A 22310-nucleotide genomic window follows, 5' to 3' on the forward strand; every position below is an offset into this window, starting at 1 on the left:
CTCAGTGGCACTGTTTCTTCTCAGATGTAATTATTTTTGCTCTTCTTTTTCTCTTTCCTTGTTCTGATTAGCAGCAGAGAAAGGAACTTAGCCCCAAGGGACTTACTAGCCCCAACTTTTCTTGGGGCTAGTAAACTGCCCCTCTTCAAAATTTAAAGGGGAGGGACCCCAGAGGATATAGTGAAGGCTAAGAGGTAAGAAGAGAGAGAAATGGCTTGAGTCCTGAGGTGTGCCCCAAAGATAAGAATTAGGAGCTGTCTTGGGCCTATTTGGTATAAAAAACCATGAGAAATTTTTGATTGGGGGCCCAAAAAAGTAGCCATGACATTACATCTGAGACAAGTACAAGCATTTGTATGGTGAGATTCAGAAGAGGGGAACCTGATCCAGCCTAGGGAGAGATTAGGAAATGTTTCTAAGAGAAAGTGGCCCTCATCCCGAGTCCTAATGGACAAGTTAAGTAGGGGAAGAGACCACACAGTGAGCATAACAGAGGGGTGAGATCGGGAAACTGTAAGTAGGCTGATAACACAAGAGTGCAAGGAGTTTTTTGGGACCAAGAAGGAGGTGATATTTGGCACATAGAGAGCAGGACCTTTGTACCAAACTGATTCCCAAGTATGTATACCTTATCTCCACAATCAGATCCTTGGGAACAGGCAGTCTAATCTCTGATACAATAAGTGGCTTGGTAAATGTGGGACCTGGTGCTATACAGGTTCCTTTAGGAAAGTAAACCAAACCATCTCGAGTTTAATAAAGGGGAAGAAGTATAATAAGCACAGATAATGTTCTCCCAGAAGTCTGGGGAAGTCAAACTAAACAAGATGGCAGCATCACAAACAAAGCCACTTTTCTCACCACTTTCTCTGCTCCATTTTCTTTCTCCCTACTGGTTTTCTTTGCTCTTGTTCATTGTCTACCCTCATTGCTTTTCTCATGTGGGAGCCATGTAGTTGTCCCAGCTTCTGAATCTGTGTGATCTTTCATCTTCTGGATGAAAAGCCAAGCAAGGAATCTACTCGTAATTATGAGCAAGACCATGGGGCATCAGTTATTGGCCAGGCTGAAATGCCCTTTATTCAAGTGCCCTTCATACTCATTCCTTGAACAGAGTGGGGTAGGGTCATTTATGGCATCATGCACCTGAGTATACCCTACAAGTATGGCTGTGAAATGAACAGAAAAGGCACCTCATCACATGGCTAGTTTGTGCATTCTAATATTTATTGAGTGCTTTTTATGTGCTATGCACTGGAAATTTATGGGCAGAAGAAAATGCAAAATACTTTGCATCATGTTTCTGTAGGTATATAAGGTTATCATTTGAGCATTTCTAGGTCCTTTCTTGAGAATTACCTAATTCCATTTGACTAGATAGTCATTAGGGCCAAAGGTGGTTTTGGAGAAGAGCCATGATAAGCTAATGGTCCAGCTCTAAATTACATGACATTCTTATTACCTTTGTGAATTCACCTTCCGTTTATCTTTTTGTCTGAATCCAGTGAGCTTTAGATGTACCTGAAAGCCTTAGGGTAGGTAGTTCACTGCTTCTAGAAGGATAGCATCTACTCTACATTTGACCAGTCTTACCAAGCAAGAAGACATTCATTCCCTCTTTCAGTCATTTCTTTTTCTTTTCGCTTAACATTGATTCATGTTTAACGTTTAACATCGTGTAATATGTTAAGGCAACATCTTCTTGTCTTTGGTGCTGGAGATCCAAAGATTAAAAAGACTTCTAAGAGATCCCTCCATTTAATGGGAAAAATAGACATAGGAGAGTGGCACCTGAGGCTGAGGGGTAGTGTTTGCAGAGGAATAGCTGTGGGACTATAGATTGCTTTGGGAGATGGGAAGGGAAAGAAATATCAGTAGGCAAAAATCAAATTCTAGAGGATCTTAAATTTCATTGTACTTTATCCTGCAGGGTGTGCATCAAAAGGCAAGGGATGGTTTTAAGCATGGAAGTTAAATGTTTGATGGTTTTAAGCATGGAATTTAAATGACCAGATTTTTGTTTATTTTTTTTAAAGATTTATTTATTTATCTTAGAGAGTGAATGCACATGTGCACATACACAAGCACCAAGGGGAGGGTCAGAGGGAGAGAGAGTCTTAAACAGACTTTGCACTAAGCATGGAGCCAGATGGGCTCAACACAGGGTTCAACCTCACAACCCTGAAATCAAGACCCTAAGATCACGACCTGAGCTAAAACCAAGAGTCAGATGCTTAACTGACTGTGCCACAGAGCTGCCCCTCAGATTTGCATTTAGAAAGATGCTGGTGGCTATGTGGAGGATGGATAGAGGGTGGAAATGATTTGTGTTAGGAAAACCATTTAGGGATTTATTTTGATAACTGAGATGACAGAGAAGTGGGCCTGAGCTAAAGCAGTTGTGGTGGGGAAGGATAGGAGAGATGGTTAGAAGAAGTGTCAAGAAAGATAGGTAAGTTTTTAAACTTTATTTGAAAGGCCAAAGCAGTTATATAATCCAGAAACTATTATCAATTCATTATTTTTGGCCCCCCAAAAAAATCCATTAAACTGTTTTTCTCTTGCTTCTTTGCCTGTCAGAAAACTGGAAGATGGGGGCACCTAGGTGGCTCGGATGGTTGGGCATCTGCCTTTGGCTCAGGTCATGTTCTCCAGTCCTGGGATCTCTCTCTCTCCGTCTCTGTCTCTGTATCTCTCTCAAATGAATAAATAAGATTTAAAAAAAAAAAGAAAGAAAGAAAACTGGAAGACAGTATTGTTTTGGAATTCCTCCTAACTGCCTTTCTATACTCCCTTGCTCTTCCCTCATCTCTTGTACATCTCATTGTCTCTGTTTTGACTGACTTAGGGATTGTTATATGATCGTTCATTTGACCCGGTGGCTTTGATAGATAAGCAAGAATCCGCTCATTCATGGCCTAACATTGTCTTGCCTTTCCATTCAGATTGAAAGACGATGACAGTGGGGACCATGATCAGAATGAAGAAAACAGCACACAGAAAGATGGTGAGAAGGAAAAAATGGAACGAGACAAGAATCAGGGCAGCAGTAAGAGGAAGGTGAGTTTTGTGCTGTATAGATAGAATTGCCTTTGGACTTGAAACTTGGTTATCTTGTGGAACCTGTTAGGTTAAGGATACCAGATTAACTTGATGGCACCCTATTTTGGAATATCTGCTGCTTTCTTTCTTTCTTTCTTTTTTTTTTTTTTAAGGGTTTATTTATTTGAGAGAGAGAGAGAGAATGTGTGTACACATGTGCTCAAGCAGGGGGAGGAGCAGAGGGAGAGGGGCAAACAGTATCCATGCTGAGCATGGAGCCAGATTTGGGACTCGATTCCAGGACCTTGGCTGGGATCATGACCCGAGCCGAAATAAAGAGACGCTTAACTAACTGAAGCACACTGGCATATCTGCTTTTGTTCTCAGAAAAAGATTGTTGAATCACTGGCATTCATGGTGGGAATTAGAACTTTTCCCTTGCCACAAGATCTTGAGATGTTGCCTTGCTTTCCAGCATTCTCCCAGCATGACGAGATATTAACCTTGGAGTTCAGCAGAGCTATTTGTTGCTTCATAAGCTGCTGCCGAGTATTTAATCCTACATGTCCCTTGAAATTTTAGACTCTTTAGTCAGTAATAATCTAAACTGAAAGTGACTGGGAAAAGAGAAAGTCTAGAGAATGAGGGACTGATAGATTTCTTTTTCTTTCTCTCTTTCTTTCTTCCTTTTAGGGTTTACTTATTTATTTGTTAGGGACAAAGGTGTGCACAATCAGGGGGAAGGGCAGGTAGAGGGAGGAACAGGCTCGCCGCTGAGCAAAGAGCCTGAGTCCTGATCCGAGGACCCTGGGATCGTGACCTGAGCCGGAGGCGGATGCTTAACTGACTGAGCCACCTGGGTGTTCCAGATCATCTTCTTTTTTGACATATCAAAATAGTTGTTTCTCTCACAAGGTCGAGGACTATCCAGATACAAGCATTGTAGGTGCTAAGAGAACACAAAGGTGAATGAGACTATGGGTCAGGGGCTTCCGTTTAATAGTAACAGTAGTGATGATAGCTGACACTGAGCACTTTCTGTGTGCCGGGCGGCACTGTGCTAAGCACTTTAGATCTATTAATTTATTTGATCCTCTCAGCAACCCTATGATATGGTTATGATTATTTTCTTCACTTTGTAGATAAGCAGCAGGGGCACAAACAGGTTAAGCAGCCTGCCCAGGTTACTAGCCAGTAAGTGATAAAGTGTCATAGAGGAGGCAATATTTGGCCTGGGAGTACTTGGCTGAGATAAGATATAAACATAAATACGTAAGTTAGAAAACACAAAGTTACAAATGCCATAAGAATACAGATAAAGCGTTACAGGAGCTTAGAGTCAGTTAACCACTAAGGAAACTTACTGGTAAGTGGAATCTTGTGCATAATGCAGGTACTTGAGGATGTGTCCTTTTTGTGGAGGTGATAAGGGGTGACACCGTAAATGTTTTCTCTGTCTCAGATCATGTGAAAAATGCCCCAGATTAACACACCTTCTTTACTTGATAGGCTGTTGTGCCTGGACCAGCAGAGCATCCCCTGCAGTACAACTATACTTTCTGGTACTCCAGAAGGACCCCTGGCCGTCCCACCAGCTCACAGAGCTATGAACAGAATATCAAACAGATTGGCACCTTTGCCTCCGTGAGTACTTACTGCTTTAATGTAATGAGCCTTGGTAGAACATTCGTCCCTATATTTACATCATAGTGTTTTTTTTACTTTCCTGGTAACTTAGGATTCTGGTTTCCTTATTTGACGGAGTCCCCAAGGTCAGATTTGTTCATTCTTGATTTCTTATCAGACATCCATAGGTAACATGCATAGGAATCAAGAAGTATATGAGTTGTCAAATTGATTGTAAGAGGACAATACAAAAAAACAGGTTTGTTTAAGTAGATACGTACTGAGTCCCTATTGCATGCAAAGCTTCATGGAGGATAAAACATTTTATAATACACTATATCTATTTTTATGAAGCTTGACAGTAAAGTCAAGAGTAAAATTCAAAAGTTTTTCTTACATTAAGAACCTCCTGTTAATGGGGCACCTGGCTGATAGAGCGTGAAACTCTTAATCATGGGGCAGAGAGCTTACTTAAAAAAAAGAACAGTGAACCTCCCATTAGGGTTTTGGGTACGTTAGGAACTGTCTATAAAGTAGCATCTTTTTCCTGTGTTCAGAAAGAAAATTAAATCCTAATCATTGTTTTTGTAAGTACTGTCAGAGTCAGAAATAGCCCCAGCTCTGTCTGTCTCCCTCACGGGTGGCTAGGTTTCTATATCTGCAGTTAACACCAGTCTTGTTCAGCAAAAATTTTTATGCACTTCCTACATGCTCTACATTTGATTTCTGGGCAGAATCAAATGCAGGATTTGTTGTTTTCTTGAAATTGTGGAGGTTTTTTCCTATTTAAAATGCAGACACTAGAAATGAAAACTCTGACAGTAAACATTACAATAAATTGGTAAAGAAGAATAATACAGTAATAGGCACTTGATGTAGTTTCCTTTGATCATATAATAACCCTATGAGATTAATGATATTATCCATGTTTTATAAATAAGAAAAGTGCAACTTGTATTAAGTATCTGATCAAAGTGTCAAGTCAGTCATAATCTACTTGAAGTGGAGGAGCCAGGATTGAAATTTAGGTTGGATAGGTTGTAAAAGCTACATTCCAAAACCCGTACATTCTTTCATTATGCCAAAATGCAAGTCAGGTGTCTCTGATTTTTTTAATGCTGCTTTCTTAGACTATTTCTCCATTTATTATTAATCAGATATATGTGTGTGTGTATGTCATATGTATCTGGTAATCAGATTAGCTGATTACTCTGCTGAGTTGATAATCATTTCAGCCCAAAGCAGGGATTTGTTTTAGTGAGCCTATGCTTCCTTCCTTATTTATTTATTTATTTGTTTATTTTTAAAAGTAGGCTCCATGCCCAGCGTGGGACTCAAACTCATGACCCTGAGATTAAGGGTTACATGCTCCTCCGACTGAGCCAGCCAGGTGCCCGCCTGTACTCCCTTATTACTGGTAGATACAGGCTTTCTTGTAATACTAAAAATAGCTTGTATATTGGGTGCATATTTGGTTCAAGAAATGTTTGTTGAATGAATTCACCAAGAGTTCTAAAGTGAATTAAGCTCTTGCCCTTAGAGAAGTAAGTCATTCTTACAGTGATAAGTGCTATAGGGAAGGCTGAAGTGCTCTTGAAGTTCAGAGGAAAGAAGAAATTAATTCCACCTTGGGGAAAGCCTCTTTGGAGGAGATGGGCTTAAAATTAAAGAGTCCTGGCGGGCTCATTCATTAGAACATGTGACTCTTGGGGCATCTGAGTGGTTCAGTGGGTTAAAGCCTCTTCCTTCAGCTTGGGTTGTGATCCCAGGGTCCTGGGATCAAGCCCCGAATCGGGCTCTCTGCTCAGCGGGGAGCCTACCTTTCCCCTCTCTCTCTTTAAAATTTTTTTTAAAGATTTTATTTATTTGACAGAGCACACAAGTAGGCAGAGCGGCAGGCAGAGGGAAAGGGAGAAGCAGGTTCTCTGCTGAGCCAGGGAGCCTGATCTGGGGCTCGATCCTGGGACCCTGGGACACTGGGACCCTGGAATCATGACCTGAGCTGAAGGCAGAAGTTTAACCTACTGAGCCACCCAGGTGCCCTTTCTTTTCTTTTTTTAAGATTTTATTTATTTTATTAGGGAGTGTGTGCACAAGTTGAAGGGGGGAGAGGCAGACTCCCTACTTAGCAGGGAGCCCAACATGGGGCTTCATATACAGGGCTAGGACCCTGGAATCACCACCGGAGCCAAAGGCAGTTGCTTAACTGACTGAGCCATCCAGGTGCCTCTTCTTTTCTTCTCTTTGGCATAAATGTTGAGTTGACTAGAGCAACATTGTTAGCATCACCTGGGGTATCATTCTTCTAGAATCCGTGGATGTGTGACCACTGTTGGCTGTCTTATAATTCAAGGCATCAGGAAATATCTCACAATATTAGGTTCCTCACAATCACATTGTGGAACATTTTATCAAATCCAAAGCAGTATTTCTCAGTGCTCCTTAATCCTAATATTTGACCATATTTAAAAGTTCTCAAAGTCAGGATGACTACAAAAGCAGTGTCTTAAAATGGAAAGAGCATTGGTCTTTGGGATCACATGGCTCATCTGCTGTGGTGCTGGACTCAGGGCAGGGCAAATTCTGAAACCCATTTTTTCAACTATGAAATGAGGAACGTAGTTGAGATTATTTCTTTTTTTCAAAGATTTATTTTAGAAAGTGTGTGTGTGAGTAGTGGGAGGGACAGACGGAGAGGGAGAGGAGAGCTGACTTCCTGCTGAGTGCAGAGCCTGATGTAGGGCTGAATCCTAGCACCCAAGACCATGACCTAAGGCAAAAGCAAGAGTCAGACACTCAAGCAACTGAGCCACCCAGGTGCCCTGAGATTATTTCTTTCTTTCTTTTATTTTATTTTATTTATTTATTTGAGAGAGAGACACACACACAGTGAGAGAAGGAATACAAGCAGGGGAGGAAGAAGCAGGCCTCCCGCCAAGCAGGAAGCCTGATGCAGGGCTCGATCCCAGGACACTGATATCTGGACCCGAGCCAAAGACAGATGCTTAGCAACTGAGCCACCCAGGCGCCCCCCGAGATTATTTCTGAAGTCTTTTTTTTGTGTGTGTGCAGCCTACATTCTGAATCTGAACATTTATTTTGCGGTTTCAGTGAGGAGTTTCAAATACCAAAATTGCCTACAGAGAAGGAAGAGGAAATCTTTTGAAACCTAATAATATTCCTCAAGTTTTGTACTTCATCTCTCTTGTGATTCGGATGTACGATGGTGACTGAGATTCTGTAGTCTGACTATAGAATTGAAGAGACCAGACAGCTAATAAAGCAGTGCACAATTGGGGAATTGGGGGTGCTGGTATACTTTCTCCCTAACCACCCCCACCCCCAATTCCAAATTCACAGGGAGCTACAAGTTCTAGTGGGTGTATTTTGATTTTTCCTACTGTGTCAGAGTGGAAAAAGATGTTTGCTCATTTAATACGTATGGCCACTTACTCTCCCTAGTTGCTATATACAGTTAAACATAGCAGTTGTCGAGATGAGACACTGCTTCAAAATCCTATGAATGACATTTGTTCCTGACTTCTTTGTAACATGAGACAGTTCCCATGTTTCTGTTCTCTAGAGGAACAGCCGCTTCATAAAGTGTAAGGTCTCCTTGTCCTTAGTTATTGTCTACATTTAGAAGTATGACCTGAATCTCATCTCCTCAGTGCCCCGTTTTCAGCTATGCATTGTGATGTCTTTTGCTGGGTGTTTGTTCAGAGCCTCCTCATTGCTGTGTTGGTGAATACCAATTGTCTTCACACTGTTCCACATTTTTTCTTTCTTCCTAAAGTGTGCCTCTTCACTGGCCAGTACTTCGTGGGGCCAGTACCTGTTAAGGAAGTAAGGTCTCCTTATCATGGCACTACCGAGAGAAACAGGAGTAGCTTGATGAGTAGAAATAAGCATGCATCTCATAGAGAAATACATCTGATAAGGCATGCATCTAATAAGAAATATGTCCAGTTTTCTAACAGGATTATGAAGGAGGGGCAAGGAGAAACATAAATTTTCTAGTTCAGAAGAGGAACTTAAACCCCAAGTATGAGAGGCCGAGTTCTGTTTGGTTTTGGTCGTCCTGGCCTTACCAAGGGCACCATGGGTTAGAGTAGTGTATGTGGTTGATACTATCACTGATGCTCAATAACCAAACAGAACTAAATGTGTTCATTGTCGTTTGTGCTGTATCTGCCAGTAAGTAGTCTGTGATTGAAAAGCGATCAGACTTCATGGGGATGTGACTACAGCATGATGACTGTAGTTAATAGTACTGTATTTTTTACAAAATGATTTGATTCTAAAAAATTACATGTTATGTGGCGCTTAATATACCTCAAGACTAAAAGGATTCCGCTGTGTTGGGATGCCTGGCTGGCTCAGTCGGTAGAGTGGCACTCTTTATTTATTTATTTAATTTTTTTTTAAAGGTTTTATTTACTTACTTCTTGACAGAGTAGAAGCAGGGGAGGCAGCAGAGGGAGAGAGAGAAGCAGGCCCCGGGCTGAGCAGGGAGCCGGATACGGGGCTGGATCCCAGGACCTTGGGATGATGATCTGAGCTGAAGGCAGACACTTAACTGACTGAGCCACCTAGGCACTCTGACTATGAGACTCTCAATCTCAGGGTCATGAGTTCAAGCCCCGTGTTGGGCATAGAGCCTACTTAAGAAAAAAATAAACTGGAAAGATTTCACTGTGTAAAACAGGGTCCTCTTATAGCAGGCAATGATTATCCTGGGGCTTTCGTAAATAGGGGTCCTGGCTGAGGCTGGCATTTTCCACCTAAAGAGTTTATTCTTGTATCAACAGTATTATATTTCTGTACTTCCCATACAGCATGCCTTCCTTCCCACATGCTTCCGCAAATGAAAATGTGTCCTCCAAAACATCGAGTCTGTAGCAGAGTGTCTTCCATGTTTATGTCCTTCTCTTAAATCTCATACTCATTCAAAGAAAAAGGAAGGATAATCTTTTGTGCTCTGGGGCCTTCTCTCTACAGGTGGAGCAGTTCTGGAGGTTTTATAGCCACATGGTACGTCCCGGGGACCTGACAGGCCACAGTGACTTCCATCTCTTCAAAGAAGGAATTAAACCCATGTGGGAGGTAAGCCCGGAGGATCTCAGACTGCTGTTCTTAGTGTTTGCGGGGTATTTTTTAGCTCTGCTAAGGTTAAAGTATTTAAAGTTTTCTCTCAAAGCTACAACGCTATTTGGTACATCCTTGGAGCCAGGACCTCTGGGAAAGGGCACTGATGTCATCGTTTGTCTGTATGTTTACAAAGATTTTTTTATCACTAAAGTGGTATAACAACATTAAAGGACTTTTTTTTTTAATTACCCTTATTCCCATTAAACTGGATGTGTGTGTGTGTGTGTGTGTGTGAGAGAGAGAGAGAGAGATACTACTGCAGTGTATATGTGATTGAAGTGGGTAAAAAGTGGGCTGGAGTAGCTAGCAGTAGCTGGAGGCCCAGAGCTGGGCTCTGGGATCTCTTTGCTGTAACCCATCTTCTGTTCTGATGCCAGGGCATTTTTTTTTAGAAAACAAATGCGAGCACATACATACACACCCAACTATAGGCCCTACGCAGCTCTGCATTGCTCCCATTATCTTGCACTCATTAACCCTCCAGGCCTCATCTCCCAGCATGCCCAGGCCTTCCCTTCAGAGCAGCTAGCCTTCTTTGCATATCTCCCTGACACACAGCCTCAGTTTGTACACAGATGTGTTTTTCTTGATGCCTGCAGACTCTTCACCTTTTTTACCTAACTGTACATCCCTCAAGACCCAGGTTAAATGTTTCCGCTTCTTGAGTGTTTCTGTCTTGTTTTTCTTTAACTTAGTGTATCTCTGTTACAGCAACACATGTCAGACTGTACTGCCAAGATTAATTTTCCTGGCTTTCTCCTCCACTAGACTAGATCTGGTAGAGACTGAGGCTTCACGTCTGTATGCTTGAGACTTAGTGACACTTGGTAAACTTCTAGTGAATGAAGCGAGGAATGTTGTATGTTTGAAATCTGACATCACTTTATTTTGATTCCAAAGTAGTTTCAGAAAAAGAGGTTTATTTTTAAAAGGATCGGTTTAGCCATTCATTGTTGTGGCTGATACCAAGGAGTCCCACCTTGTTTTTCTTTTTTTCCCATTTTTTATCTCCCTGGTCCTACCACCGTTTTTTCCTATAAAGTTGAATAACTGAAAAGTGACAAGACGTCTTAAGTGTTCAAGGGATCTTTGGCTTTTTTCCTGCTGCATACAAAAGTAAAAGACCGGCAAAACCACATTTTAACTTTAGTGCTTTCTCTCTTATACAGGATGATGCAAATAAAAATGGTGGCAAGTGGATTATTCGGCTGCGGAAGGGCTTGGCGTCCCGTTGCTGGGAGAATCTTATCCTGGCCATGTTGGGGGAACAGTTCATGGTTGGGGAGGAGATCTGTGGGGCTGTGGTCTCTGTCCGGTTTCAGGTAAGCTACACCATGGGCAGGTTTGGTTTCTTGTGTTGCCTTTGCTCTCCTCACTGCCTCTGGTTTGCTTTGACGACTCCTTCTGTTCCTCCTGTAGGAGGACATTATTTCAATATGGAATAAGACTGCCAGTGACCAAGCAACCACAGCCCGAATCCGGGATACGCTTCGGCGAGTGCTTAATCTACCTCCCAACACCATTATGGAGTACAAAACCCACACCGACAGCATCAAGTACGTTTTGGGGGTGCTTGGGGGGTATGTCCCTAAGCTTAGGAGAAGTAGGTCCTTAGTTGGGCCCGGAGGAATACGGTCAAACAGGAGCCAGACTTACGGAGAAGGGACAGACCAGTCTTCCCCTCTAGTGCTTTTGGCCACTCGTAGCAGTTCTTTGCTGGTGAGGCTCCCTGCCCACCTACACTGTGTGGCACTTTGTATCAGAGAGAGCCCTTCTGCACAGTCCCAGTTACGCTGCCTGGGCTTGCTTTATTTACACGGGCTGTCGTGTCTTTCATTCACTAACCACTATCTTAAAATGAAAGACAAAGTGCTCTTCGTTTTCTTGCTGTTTTTTAAGATAATTTTACTGAACGGTTAAGTCCTCCTCCCTGTCCGCCCCTCACCCCACTTTTGCATGTCTTTTTAACCTGTTAGCATCAGTCTGTTTTCTTTGTCCTGGGAAGTTGACTTCTTATTATTGGGAATGAAGACTCCCACTTTCCTGGTCTATAGAGCTGAACTTGTAGTGGAAGGAGAATAGTGTGGTTGTGAGAGCAGAATCCAAGGGGGAAGCATGAATGCCAAAGGGGGGAAGTAAGCTTTGTGGTCTACCTAGGACTTGGGGTACCTAGAGTTGAATGTCCACAAATGAGAATCACTGGTTAGAGTTGCTCCTTCAGTGATGGAAGCCATAAGTAAATTCAGGTTACTATGAAGAAGTTGTGGGGAGTGGCTATCAGGTTTTCTCAAAACTGGAGGGAGAGCTAGCCAACTAGGAGTCGGGACTTTTAGGTTTAACTCTCTCCTTTGACTCCAGTATCAATATGTGCCTTTGGCAAGTCTTTGCCACTCTGCTTCAGTCTCCTCATCTGTAAAATGGGGGATAATAATACTTTACCTAACAGGGTTGTTGTGAGGCTGATTTAATCTTTGTAATTGAAGGTCCTCAGGTGGAGAATGCTCTTATAGGACGAAGTATTATTACTGCTATCATCGTCATCATTAGTAATAATATCATCATCATGTTATTCTTATTAGAGTCTAGTAATGAGCCCAGCAATGCTGTTCAGCAGGGAAACTTTGGGAATCTTTTTCCCATGCATTCACGGAGAATGTTGTGGGTGGAGTTGGCTTAAACCAGCTAAGTGCCAGTTTGTTACTGGAAACACTGCCGCAGGAGTTGGTCCGTAATCATATGGCTGGCTGTGACTCACCCGGAGCCACCAGCAGTTTATTAGCCAGCCATGGCCCTGGTTGCTTGCTGTAGCAATTCTGAGTTAGCCTTGTTTTTCTCTAGGCAGATTTTCCCATTCTTCGTTCTGGGAGAGAATAGTTTCTGCCCTCCAGCCAGACACAGTCCAAGCTGGAGGGGTCCACACCCCTTTTTCTAGGACTCTTACGTTCAAGGTTCCCAAATGCCCTCCATCCCCCATTCCCCTCAAAAGCAAGCTTTCACCTGCATAGGAAAGGGAAAGAAGGTATTTTTCAACTCTGCCCTCTCCACTATTCTCCCTCTCTAATACCCTGAGGCGGTTCTTCCTGACTTTTGTAGAAATGGGTTAACAAGTCCTTACAGAGTCTAGGAGAGCCCATGGGCTTTGCCTTAGTCTGCTTCTCGCTGCTTTATCAAGACATCTGCCTAGCACTCCAGCCCTGCAGCTACAGGGACCAGAAACCCTCCTTGAGTCCCAGATGCTACTTTCCCTCGCGTCTCCCTCTCTTTCCTCTCCCAATGTGCCCACCTTTTGCACTTCCACTAGAATGCCAGGCAGGCTGGGCCCCCAAAGGCTCCTTTTTCAAAACCTCTGGAAGCCGCGGTTGAATGTGCCATGACCCTCTCCCTCTCTGGATGGCACCATCATTGAAGCTGGCATCACCGGAGTCTCTTGTTCTGTTGGCGTGCTACCTGGAAGATCCTTCTGTCCTGGACAAGAGGAATTGGAAGAGCATTTTATGTTTTAAGAACAGGCTGACACGCAGCAGCTACAACAACAGCTGAGATCATTTAATAAATGGTGCTAAACTAGCTTGTCTCATGCTCTCGCTCTTTATGGTGCATCAAAGAAGTGGCCTTTCGGACTGACTGTCACCATATTAAGGAATGGCACAGACTTCTCCGTGGAGGGCCATCTGGGGAATGCAGCCTCATTTCCATAAGCCCATTGTAGTGTCACATGGTATTTTGTTCCAGTTCTGCTGAGGTCTGACATAATGAGGTGACATCTCGCTCTCAAAATGAGACCCCATTTTCTGGTACTTGAATTTTAGTTCCCATCTGGTCACGGTGATGACTAGACCAGAGTGATTTCTGATTAGAATTCAGCTTGAAAGTCTGTTAAGGTTGGAAAGGGGGATCCTTGGCCTTTGCTTCGCTGACTTTGTTTGCCTTTACTTCAAAGAACTCTCTTGCTTGGAGGTGAAGCCCTGCTTTTTTGTCTGTGTGTGGCTGTATGTATGTAGTTTCCTCGCTTTGTGTTAACAGGGTTTTCTCACTGTGCCAGAGCTGCCCAAGCCACGAGCTCTCTGCCAGCCTTCTCCCTTCCGTTTTCCATTTAGAGCCAAATCCTCTTCCTCTTTGAGCTAGTCCTGCTTGCGAGGTTTCAGGATACTAGACCTTCCCTTTCTCCCGGTCCCCAGGGTTGTTGTGCATCAGGTTTTGGGGTGGGGAAATGTCTTCGTCCTGTAAGGTTTGCTCCTTAGGGTATCGGACTGTACTGCACACCAGCCCCTCAGATGCTTTGTGGCTTGGCTTGTACGCACTGCAGCACAGCCTTCAGGCCCCTGACCTGCATGTAGGATTTCAGCAGGTCTCATTACTCTTAAGTTTTCTTAGGAGCTCCTACCCAAACCAGAAGTAAACCATTTTTGTAGAACTCTAGGTCAGGTCGCCTGATGGTGTCTTGAAGGTGGCTGTGGGTGTGATGTGGAGTTTTCCAAAGTGGCTCTTCCATTTTGGCAGCAACACCCCTGCACTTCTCCCGTCCTGATTGACCACCAGGCTGCACAAGGCCCGGGATCTCACAGAACACACAACAGGACTAGTACTGAACATTCTGGAGGTGTTTGTGTGATTGTTTCTCTGTTTATCACCTATCCAAAATTGGTTGAAATACCTGGAAGACAGATTATTTGTTGGCATATGGAAATGCCTGTTCTCTATGTTTTCAGCATTTGTCAGAGTTACCTTGTATGGCCTTTTCCCTCTTGCCTTCAAATATTATGTTACATGTATTGACTTTGATTGCCGCTATATAACTAGTCCAGGAGATGAGCTTGATGTCACCATCCAGAGTAAGAGTTGATCGGAAAGCACCAAACCCACACGGAAGCCCCTGTGATCATTGCCAAATGTCAACAGAAATCAGAGCTGTTCTGCTTTGTTCTAGTCCTTGTGGCTCTCCCACTGGAGACTGATTAAGCCCAGGAACAGCACCAAGAACTTGAGAACTCGGGGAAGAGAAGGAAGAAGGAGCAGTTCTCCCCCAAGTTCTTTGGAGAGTAGGGCTGCTGGAAATAGGGGCATTTTGCTAGAAATGGCTTCAATTTCTCAGTCACATCTCTCCACCTTGCTGTATCAGTCCAGTTTTCAATGTCCTTTTTCAACTGTTCGGTTTTTCCAGCCTTTCCCTAATCATGCTGCTTGTGGCCTTTTCCTGCTATACTCCTAGGTGGGCTGAGGCCAGCACTGCTGCCTGGTGAGCTGCTTCACTGTAGAGGGGATGCCTGCCTGCCGCCTCCTGCTGTTCATTGCCAATAGTTCCGCCCCCTGAAGGGTGAGCAGGTCCCATTGAGAAATGGGAAACCTGTTCAATTGAGTGTTAGCTCAGGTGCATGGCTCCTCTTAATGAGACCAGTCGTAGTTGAGAGTTCATAGGTCTGGGTCCTTGCAAACATCGAGTAACTGTATCCCCTTTTGAGGAGAAATTTCATAATGCAGCCAGACCTGCAAACACCAGGGCATCATCAGGATAAAACCTGGCACAGAGCTACATAAAGCACCAGTATCTTTTGTGAGGAAATTCCTCTTTGGAACAGTCCCATTGAGTTCCTTTGTGCATCTGGCCTGGAATGGAAAAGGGGAAGGCAGGGCCACCTTCACTCAGTAGGCCACAGCACTGGGGAGTCTGACCAGACCTCTCTGCACAGGAAGTTGAGGGTAGGTGACTTCCCTTTATTACTTTATTCTAGAAGAGAGATGGGTCAAACATGGAGACTTTGCTGTACCACATCTAGATTTCATTGTATTTGAACATTGAACTTTGTAGACAAGAATCAGCCATCCCTTTTCCTATCCTGTCTAAATCAGAGTCCTAGCTTGCTGGCACTGAGTCACACTGGCAGAATTGCTGGCCTGGCTTTGCATTTATGAAATGTTCCCCCATACTGATGTTTAAAGCAGAGAAAGCCCAAACTAGCAGGGGGCTGAGCTCGTCCATGAGGATCAGGTGCCAGCCAAGTGCAAGGCTGTGACCCAGACTTTCAGCAGGGTGGGAGAGCAAATATGATTATACAGGAAGTGAGATCTCTGCTGTCAGAGTTTATTTCCTGGTAAGTGAGCTGAGACAAGAGTGGTCTCTAAAGGACTCTTTGTCACTCTGTCATTTGAATCTGTTCAGAATTCCCTATAGGCTCTGTTATTCTAAGGGCAAAATTTATTTATTTATTTATTTATAAGAAACTCCATTCATACGACACTTCTAACATTTAACTTATTCTTTCTTTACCTTTAAAAGAAGCAAGTTTTAATATTACCTAAAATGCTTGAGATGCCAGATGGAGAATAGCTAGAAAATTCACACCTAGCTCTAGGTGGTTGACTTGCCTCTTAGCCAAGCATTGGCCTGCAAGAGTAGGAGTGATTGTTCCAATGACTGTGACCAACTGTTTGATTTCCACTGAATCCATGTGAGGAAATCCTGTACCCAGATTCTTCCATGTTGAGGTTTAGCATCTGAAGAAGATCCTTCTGAAGAAAATGGCAGGACAGTTTCATACTGGAATGGATTAGAGGGGAACTCTGAAATCTGTATTTCAGCAGGTTCTTGATACAGAGAACTGCTCTGTTTGGACTAGTGTAGGCCTTTCTGGAAACAAAAGGATAAATGAGATGAAACTTCAGCACAACCATGTAGTTTCTTGTTGACACCAAAATTGCTCAAAATAGAATTGAAATCTCACTGTTAGAAAGAAAGAGGGGGGTTTCCTTGGCTGCTGCCCAAGCATCGGACTTGCTTTGCCCTTCCCTTCTTTTGGAATGGAGAATGAAACAGCCTTCTGATGTCACTCATGGACTCAGGAAGTTCACCGCATCACCGCCTCTCCAGAAAGGGCTGTGGAGCAGATGTCTTGCTGTAGACATTGAGTTTGTGAATTGACAAAGACTGGCACGCTTGCTTGGCGGTCTTAGATTTTTCTTCAATTCAGTTAGCGTGTATGAGTAGCTTTGATAGTACTCTGGAGAAGCCATCAACCACAGGGTAGATCATTAACTTATAATTGCTGCTGCTGTTCAAAAGAGAGAAAAACTAATGAAACTTGTATAAATATTACCCGGAAGAAGGACTTTGTCATACCAGGTCTCTGTATTTAATCCCTCCCTATTAAAAAAAAAAAAAGAAAAGAAAAGCTACCCATAGAAGGCCTAGTAATGAAGTATATTCATTCTTTGATCATAATACTAAACCTGCAGTGAGTGACATAATATGTTGTCACCCTAGGTATTTTCATCCGTTTAAACTGAGAATGGAATAATTGGCACTAAGGGATTTTCTATTTAGAAATAGGAAATTACCCATTATATATATATTTGCATATATGCAAATTTATTTATTTATTTATTTATTTCCCAGGGAACTTACCAGGTACTTTCTCCCTAATAGGGCAAAAAGGTAGGACATCAGCTCCTCCGAGGAAACTCGAGGTGGTTTAGGGCTTCAGGATGCATGGGAGATTTCGTTTTCTCCTATTTTTTTGGCCAGGGTCACCAAGGGCTTGTTCTTTGTGGAGCAGCACCTAGAAAGACTATGTATCCCTCAGTCACATTTCTTATCCCTACTTAACCCCAATTACTAAATTAATTTAATGGGCATGAAAGTTAGGAGGGATCTATTGATCCCTAGAATGTTGAACTGTGACCTACACAGTTTAAAGTTTAAGTAATATTTACATGGATATTTCCAGAAACAGATGGAACCTGATACAAATGTGGGGTGTGAGTTGAGAGGAGTCAGAAGGTTGGAAATGTGAAAGCCGAGAAAGTGCTGTAGTTGCCTCATTACATCACCAGACTGTCGTGATGCTGCCCTGACCCCCAGGGTGAGACCTTGTGAAGAAAAAGTTTCTGCCACCTGTCCTCATGCCCTCAAGGCAGAAAGCGCCGCTGCCCTTTGCCCCGGTGATGAGCGGTGTCTCCAGTGATGGTTGAGCTTAGCTCTGACCTCAGTGGCCCCCCGGTAGACTTGCAGCAACAGGTAGAAGGACTATGGCAAAGGCTTTAGGGATATTGAGGACCAGACTTCACCAGTGGAGCAAGCTGGGAGTAGTGCCAACTGCCCCTGAGAGGAGCTGGCCACCACTGCTGATGTGAGTGGAAAGTCTAGGTGGGAAGCCTTACCACTGGGCGTCCGGTACTGGTGGGTTCCACACGACCTGGAGGTATCTACAGTGGGATGTGGGGTTATCGTATCTGTGCTCTTTGTTAAAAAGCCCTTGACCTGAATGTGCTATTGTGTTTTTTGTCTCTGGTTTGCCAGGGCCTGGGAGGAGTTTCATGGCCTGGTGAACAGCAGCGGCCGCTGATCGGACGCTCCCCTCTGTCTCTCACACTCAGGGTAGGGCCTTGTCTATCTTCTCTGTAACCTTGTGACATACCTCTCGGCCATAGGCCCCCTCTCTCCCAGGGCTTGCCCTCTCCCCATTTACTGCCAGTCTGGCTTCTGCCAACATGGAGGCTGCTCTGACCTCTCATCTTTGACTGGCTGTCACAGTCTAACAGAAAAGTACTGAGTCCAAGACCATGGAATCGTCCTCACTGGGTCACCTGTCTCCTGGTGAACCTCTGCTAAGATTGTTTAACTTACTGTACCCTTTTCCTCATTTGGAAAAGTGAGGTTCCACTGTCTGAAATGTCTCCGATCTCTTCCAGTACCGTTTCATGTTTATAAATGTGCCACAGACCCTTTGTCTTTTGCCCAGACATGGTCATTTTTAAGCCATCTGGCAGTGTCCTGTGACTAGCAGGGCAGTTCCATAGGCTCCAGTGTGAGTTAGGGGAGAGGAACACCCAGAAAGACTATGTACCCCTGTGTTTATGTTTAGACTATGTTTACTGGTGGTGTTTGTCAGTTGTGAGCAGTGATAGATTCCAAGGGTTTCACAAGGAGAGTTAGCTGAGGTAGATGCCGGGTGTGCTATCACTGGCCCATCACATGCTTACTGGCAGGGAGAGGCTCTGGGACATTGAAGGCGTGGTCAACTGACACGTTCACTTTAAGAACATTTGTATTTCAATTCAGAGAGTGCCAAGTCCATGTCTGTCTCTTTAGCAGAGGGAACTGGGTCAGTTTATTCTGAATGAGAGTACAGTATTTGCATGTGCCCGCCCTGAGCGCGTATTCCTGGACATTAACTGCCCCACCATCCCTGTGAGAGAGAGGATTGCTAAAATTGGACCAGAACATGCCAGCTGTAGTAGCTGCTTCAGAACTCCCCCCTTCCCAGGAAGGACATGAGGCAGTTTCAAGAGAAGGAGACCTGCATGCCTCTGATGAGCAGGAAGAGAGGACAACACCGAGGGGCAGAAGCAGGTGGCCTGGGGTCTGAGGACTTTGTGGAGCTGGGATCATCTGCAGTTTAGCTGTCCTGGAATGCCTGCACGCGTGGGTGATACCCCTCAGGTCTTTTTTAGTAGTTTAATTCCCTTATTATAAATTAAATTTTTAGATATTAGATTTTTTTAAAGTAACATTTTATTTTAAAAACTTCTCTATAAAATATAGTCAACAGAATTTTGAAGTGGCTACTAGTTTATACACGCCGGGAGGGGTGAAAAACATGCTTGGGCTGTAATGTTGGCTACACTGATTTGTAGGATGAAAAGTCAGATTTCCAGAGGCCTGGCACTATAATGGAATTGTTTAATAATGTTACCATGTTTGATTATTTCTAGGATTTATTTTTTTTCTTGGTTTTTAATGTCCCTAAAATCAGGTTGCTTACTGTGTATATGATAAAAAAAAATTTTGACATAGTTTAATTGGCAGTGTTTACTTAGAGTACCTAAAACGATGGGTTTTAAAAATCAATAGCATCTTATATTCTATGGGGGAGGGGGAAGCCTTTAAAATGAAACTAGAGTAGTCAGTATAGGAGAAAATTTAAAACTATTCCCTCCCCTTTGCTAACACTGAATCCCTCGGGAAAGATACCTTTGAATTGCCTTGGAATCACATGTTTCATATCATTTCTGTTTTGCAGTCTCTTTGTTCTTTCTGTTGCCCCTGTATCTTTTTTATCCAGCAGATGAAGAAAGCACTTCATGAACACTTCATAATTTAGGTGTTCTTTTTTTTTTTTTTTTAAGTGGGCTCCACACTCAACGTGGGGCTTGAATTCACCACCCTGAGATCAAGTCGGATGCTTTACTGCCTGAGCTAGTTAGGTGCCCCCTAGGTGTTCTCCTTGAAGCATGGCCTTGGGAGTCTGAGAGGACTATTAGTGTCTAAATGAAAAAAATCACCTCACTTCATTGTCCTAAAAACCCGAAAAGGACTCCATATTTCATTCCTGTCACCTCACCCCTGGAAGAGGTGCTCTGAGGCTGTGTACCTCCAGCTCATAGCTCCTCATCCTCTCCACCTTTTCTTCTCCCCCTTCCAAGTAGACCATGATCTGGGGAGAAATAAAAACTGCTCTGTAAGTAATTCTTTTTAAAAGTAATTCTTCTTGAACCACAAATACTTCTTTTCAGTTTATCTGATATTTTATGCTATTACACATAACTGCTAATATTCTAGAACTGTTTTACTTGATCTGCATTACAAATCAGCATTGCACTTTTAACCATGGCTTCAATAGAAGTCCCAGTTAACTGCTGGGGAAGGATTTAGGGTTACTTATATGTCTGGCCTGGCATGCGCAGAACAGTGATCTGTGTTGTTGGGGAATGGAGTTGGCACTCAGTGGGAGATTAGAGATTGAAACTTGCCCAGCTGAACCCAGGAAGGGTTTGCAGTCTTATTTAATATTTGCTGAGGAAGAGAGGAGGAAGCCAGAGCTGGCCTGGGGTAGACAGCTGACAGAGAATGACAGAGAATGTTCCGTGACAGAGAAGACCGTGTGCAGGCTGAATTGTAATGTACCCCTAGATGGCTGGATCCCAGATTGCCCTTGAGGCCCAGAACCACTGTGCTGCCCCTGCTGGGCACGAGCACAGCAACAGCTTCCTACAAGAACAGAGAGGCATTCCTCTGAGGAGCCAACCACCTTGCTTCTCTGTTGTGTACCCTCAGGAGCCAACCTCTACCTCAGCTTATTCTTCCCAGAACTGGAACTTGTCTTTTTCTCTAGAAGGATGAAAATGGTGATTATGTGGAGGCTGAGCAATTGGAAACCTGTTTAAGAATATTTGGGGACTAGATTTGCCCAGGATGCCTGGGAATGTGAAGTTGGAAGCCAGTTTGGTTAGGGCACTGGTATTTCTGAGACCCCACTATCAGGACAAAGAATCATCAAGTAGAGAACATCTTTCTGACTTCTCTAGCCTCATGGGTCTTTTGGCTTATGTGCCCTGATGTGTAAAAATCCTTGGGAATAAATTAAGATAGAGTGGGAAAATTGATGTCTGAAAAGCCCCTTTAAATCAGTATACTCGGCACAGTCCCCGTTGCTTATTTTACATAAATTCACAGGTGAGGATGTAAAAATGTTCTTATTTCCTTCTAAAAGATCTGTTGTATCATTTAAAACAACAACGACAACAACAGAAAACCCTTCCTGGTTTTCCATGCAGCATCACAACATTGCTAGGTGGCTAGAGGGGCCAACTTTTAGGAGCTCACTCTGTATTTTCTAAATTATAGTTTGCTTTTAAAAGAACAGAAGCCCATCTTTTATTAAAAAAAAAAAAAGTTAAAAGTTGCCTGTGACCTCTGCCACTTCCCACTTCCTGTCTTCCTCCTTCCTTTCTCTATCTCCTAATCTCTCTGGCACTGCAGCCCTTGGGTGAGGGACGGAACCTCGGATTAGTTCCCAGCTGGTCTGAGGTGAACACATTCATCAGGCTAAATCTGGCAGCAAGCTATTCTCAGCCCACTTTTTTTTTTTAGAGGAGCTGGACCAGAGCCACCAGCTGCCACCAGCCTGTCATTGTCAGGAGGAGCCTGTCACCTGTTCTTGTTGCTCTTTGTTTTCTTTTTTATCAAACCCTGCAGAAGCTCAGCTAGATTTTCCTGGCTCCTTACTCTTCTCCCCTTTTCCGCATTACAAATAAACTTTAGAGTGATTGTGCTTTCTTAGATTTTCTGACCCTGAAGAGATCTGTGACAATAGAAGGACTTAGAATAAATAGTAACTATCTGGATAGGAAAATATTATAGAGCTCTTCAGTTTACCTGCCACAGAGAGAATTTGTCTGTGGCCCAAGCCCAGCACAGTACAGGGACTCTTCCAAAGATAACGGTGACCCGCTTACAGTGATGACTTGTCCAGAAAGTTCTTTCCACTTCATCACTAAACAGATGAAAGGGCTGGGTCGAGACACTTGCCTGCCCTCTCTCTTACTCCAAGATAAACCATTCTCCTGCAGTCAGAAAATCCTGTGATGCTACCATCCCACACCCCGCCTTTCTATTTACTCATTTTATTTCTCCCTGCTGATTGACTTTTGTGATCCAGTTGCTCTATGGGGATAGATGTGGCATCAAAAGAGAAGAAAAGGAACAGAGCAAACCC

The 22310-nt window shown here is 43.5% G+C and overlaps 1 protein-coding gene across 5 annotated transcripts in view; it reads left to right on the plus strand.

The window, feature by feature from the left end:
• EIF4E2 (eukaryotic translation initiation factor 4E family member 2) overlaps positions 1–22310 on the plus strand; it is a 30004-nt gene that overhangs the window by 3223 nt on the left and 4471 nt on the right. The window contains exons 2-7 of one of the 5 annotated variants that reach the window (XM_044241860.1): positions 2946–3060; positions 4552–4686; positions 9670–9774; positions 10989–11141; positions 11239–11375; positions 18113–18190. In XM_044241860.1, coding sequence (XP_044097795.1) covers positions 2946–3060; positions 4552–4686; positions 9670–9774; positions 10989–11141; positions 11239–11375; positions 18113–18158 — 691 coding nt within the window. In that variant the 3' untranslated portion in view covers positions 18159–18190. The other 4 variants (XM_044241858.1, XM_044241857.1, XM_044241859.1 and 1 more) reach the window with 4 other exon arrangements.

The sequence above is a fragment of the Neovison vison genome, chromosome 3 (genome assembly GCF_020171115.1).
Source record: "Neovison vison isolate M4711 chromosome 3, ASM_NN_V1, whole genome shotgun sequence".
Lineage (NCBI taxonomy): Eukaryota > Metazoa > Chordata > Mammalia > Carnivora > Mustelidae > Neogale > Neogale vison.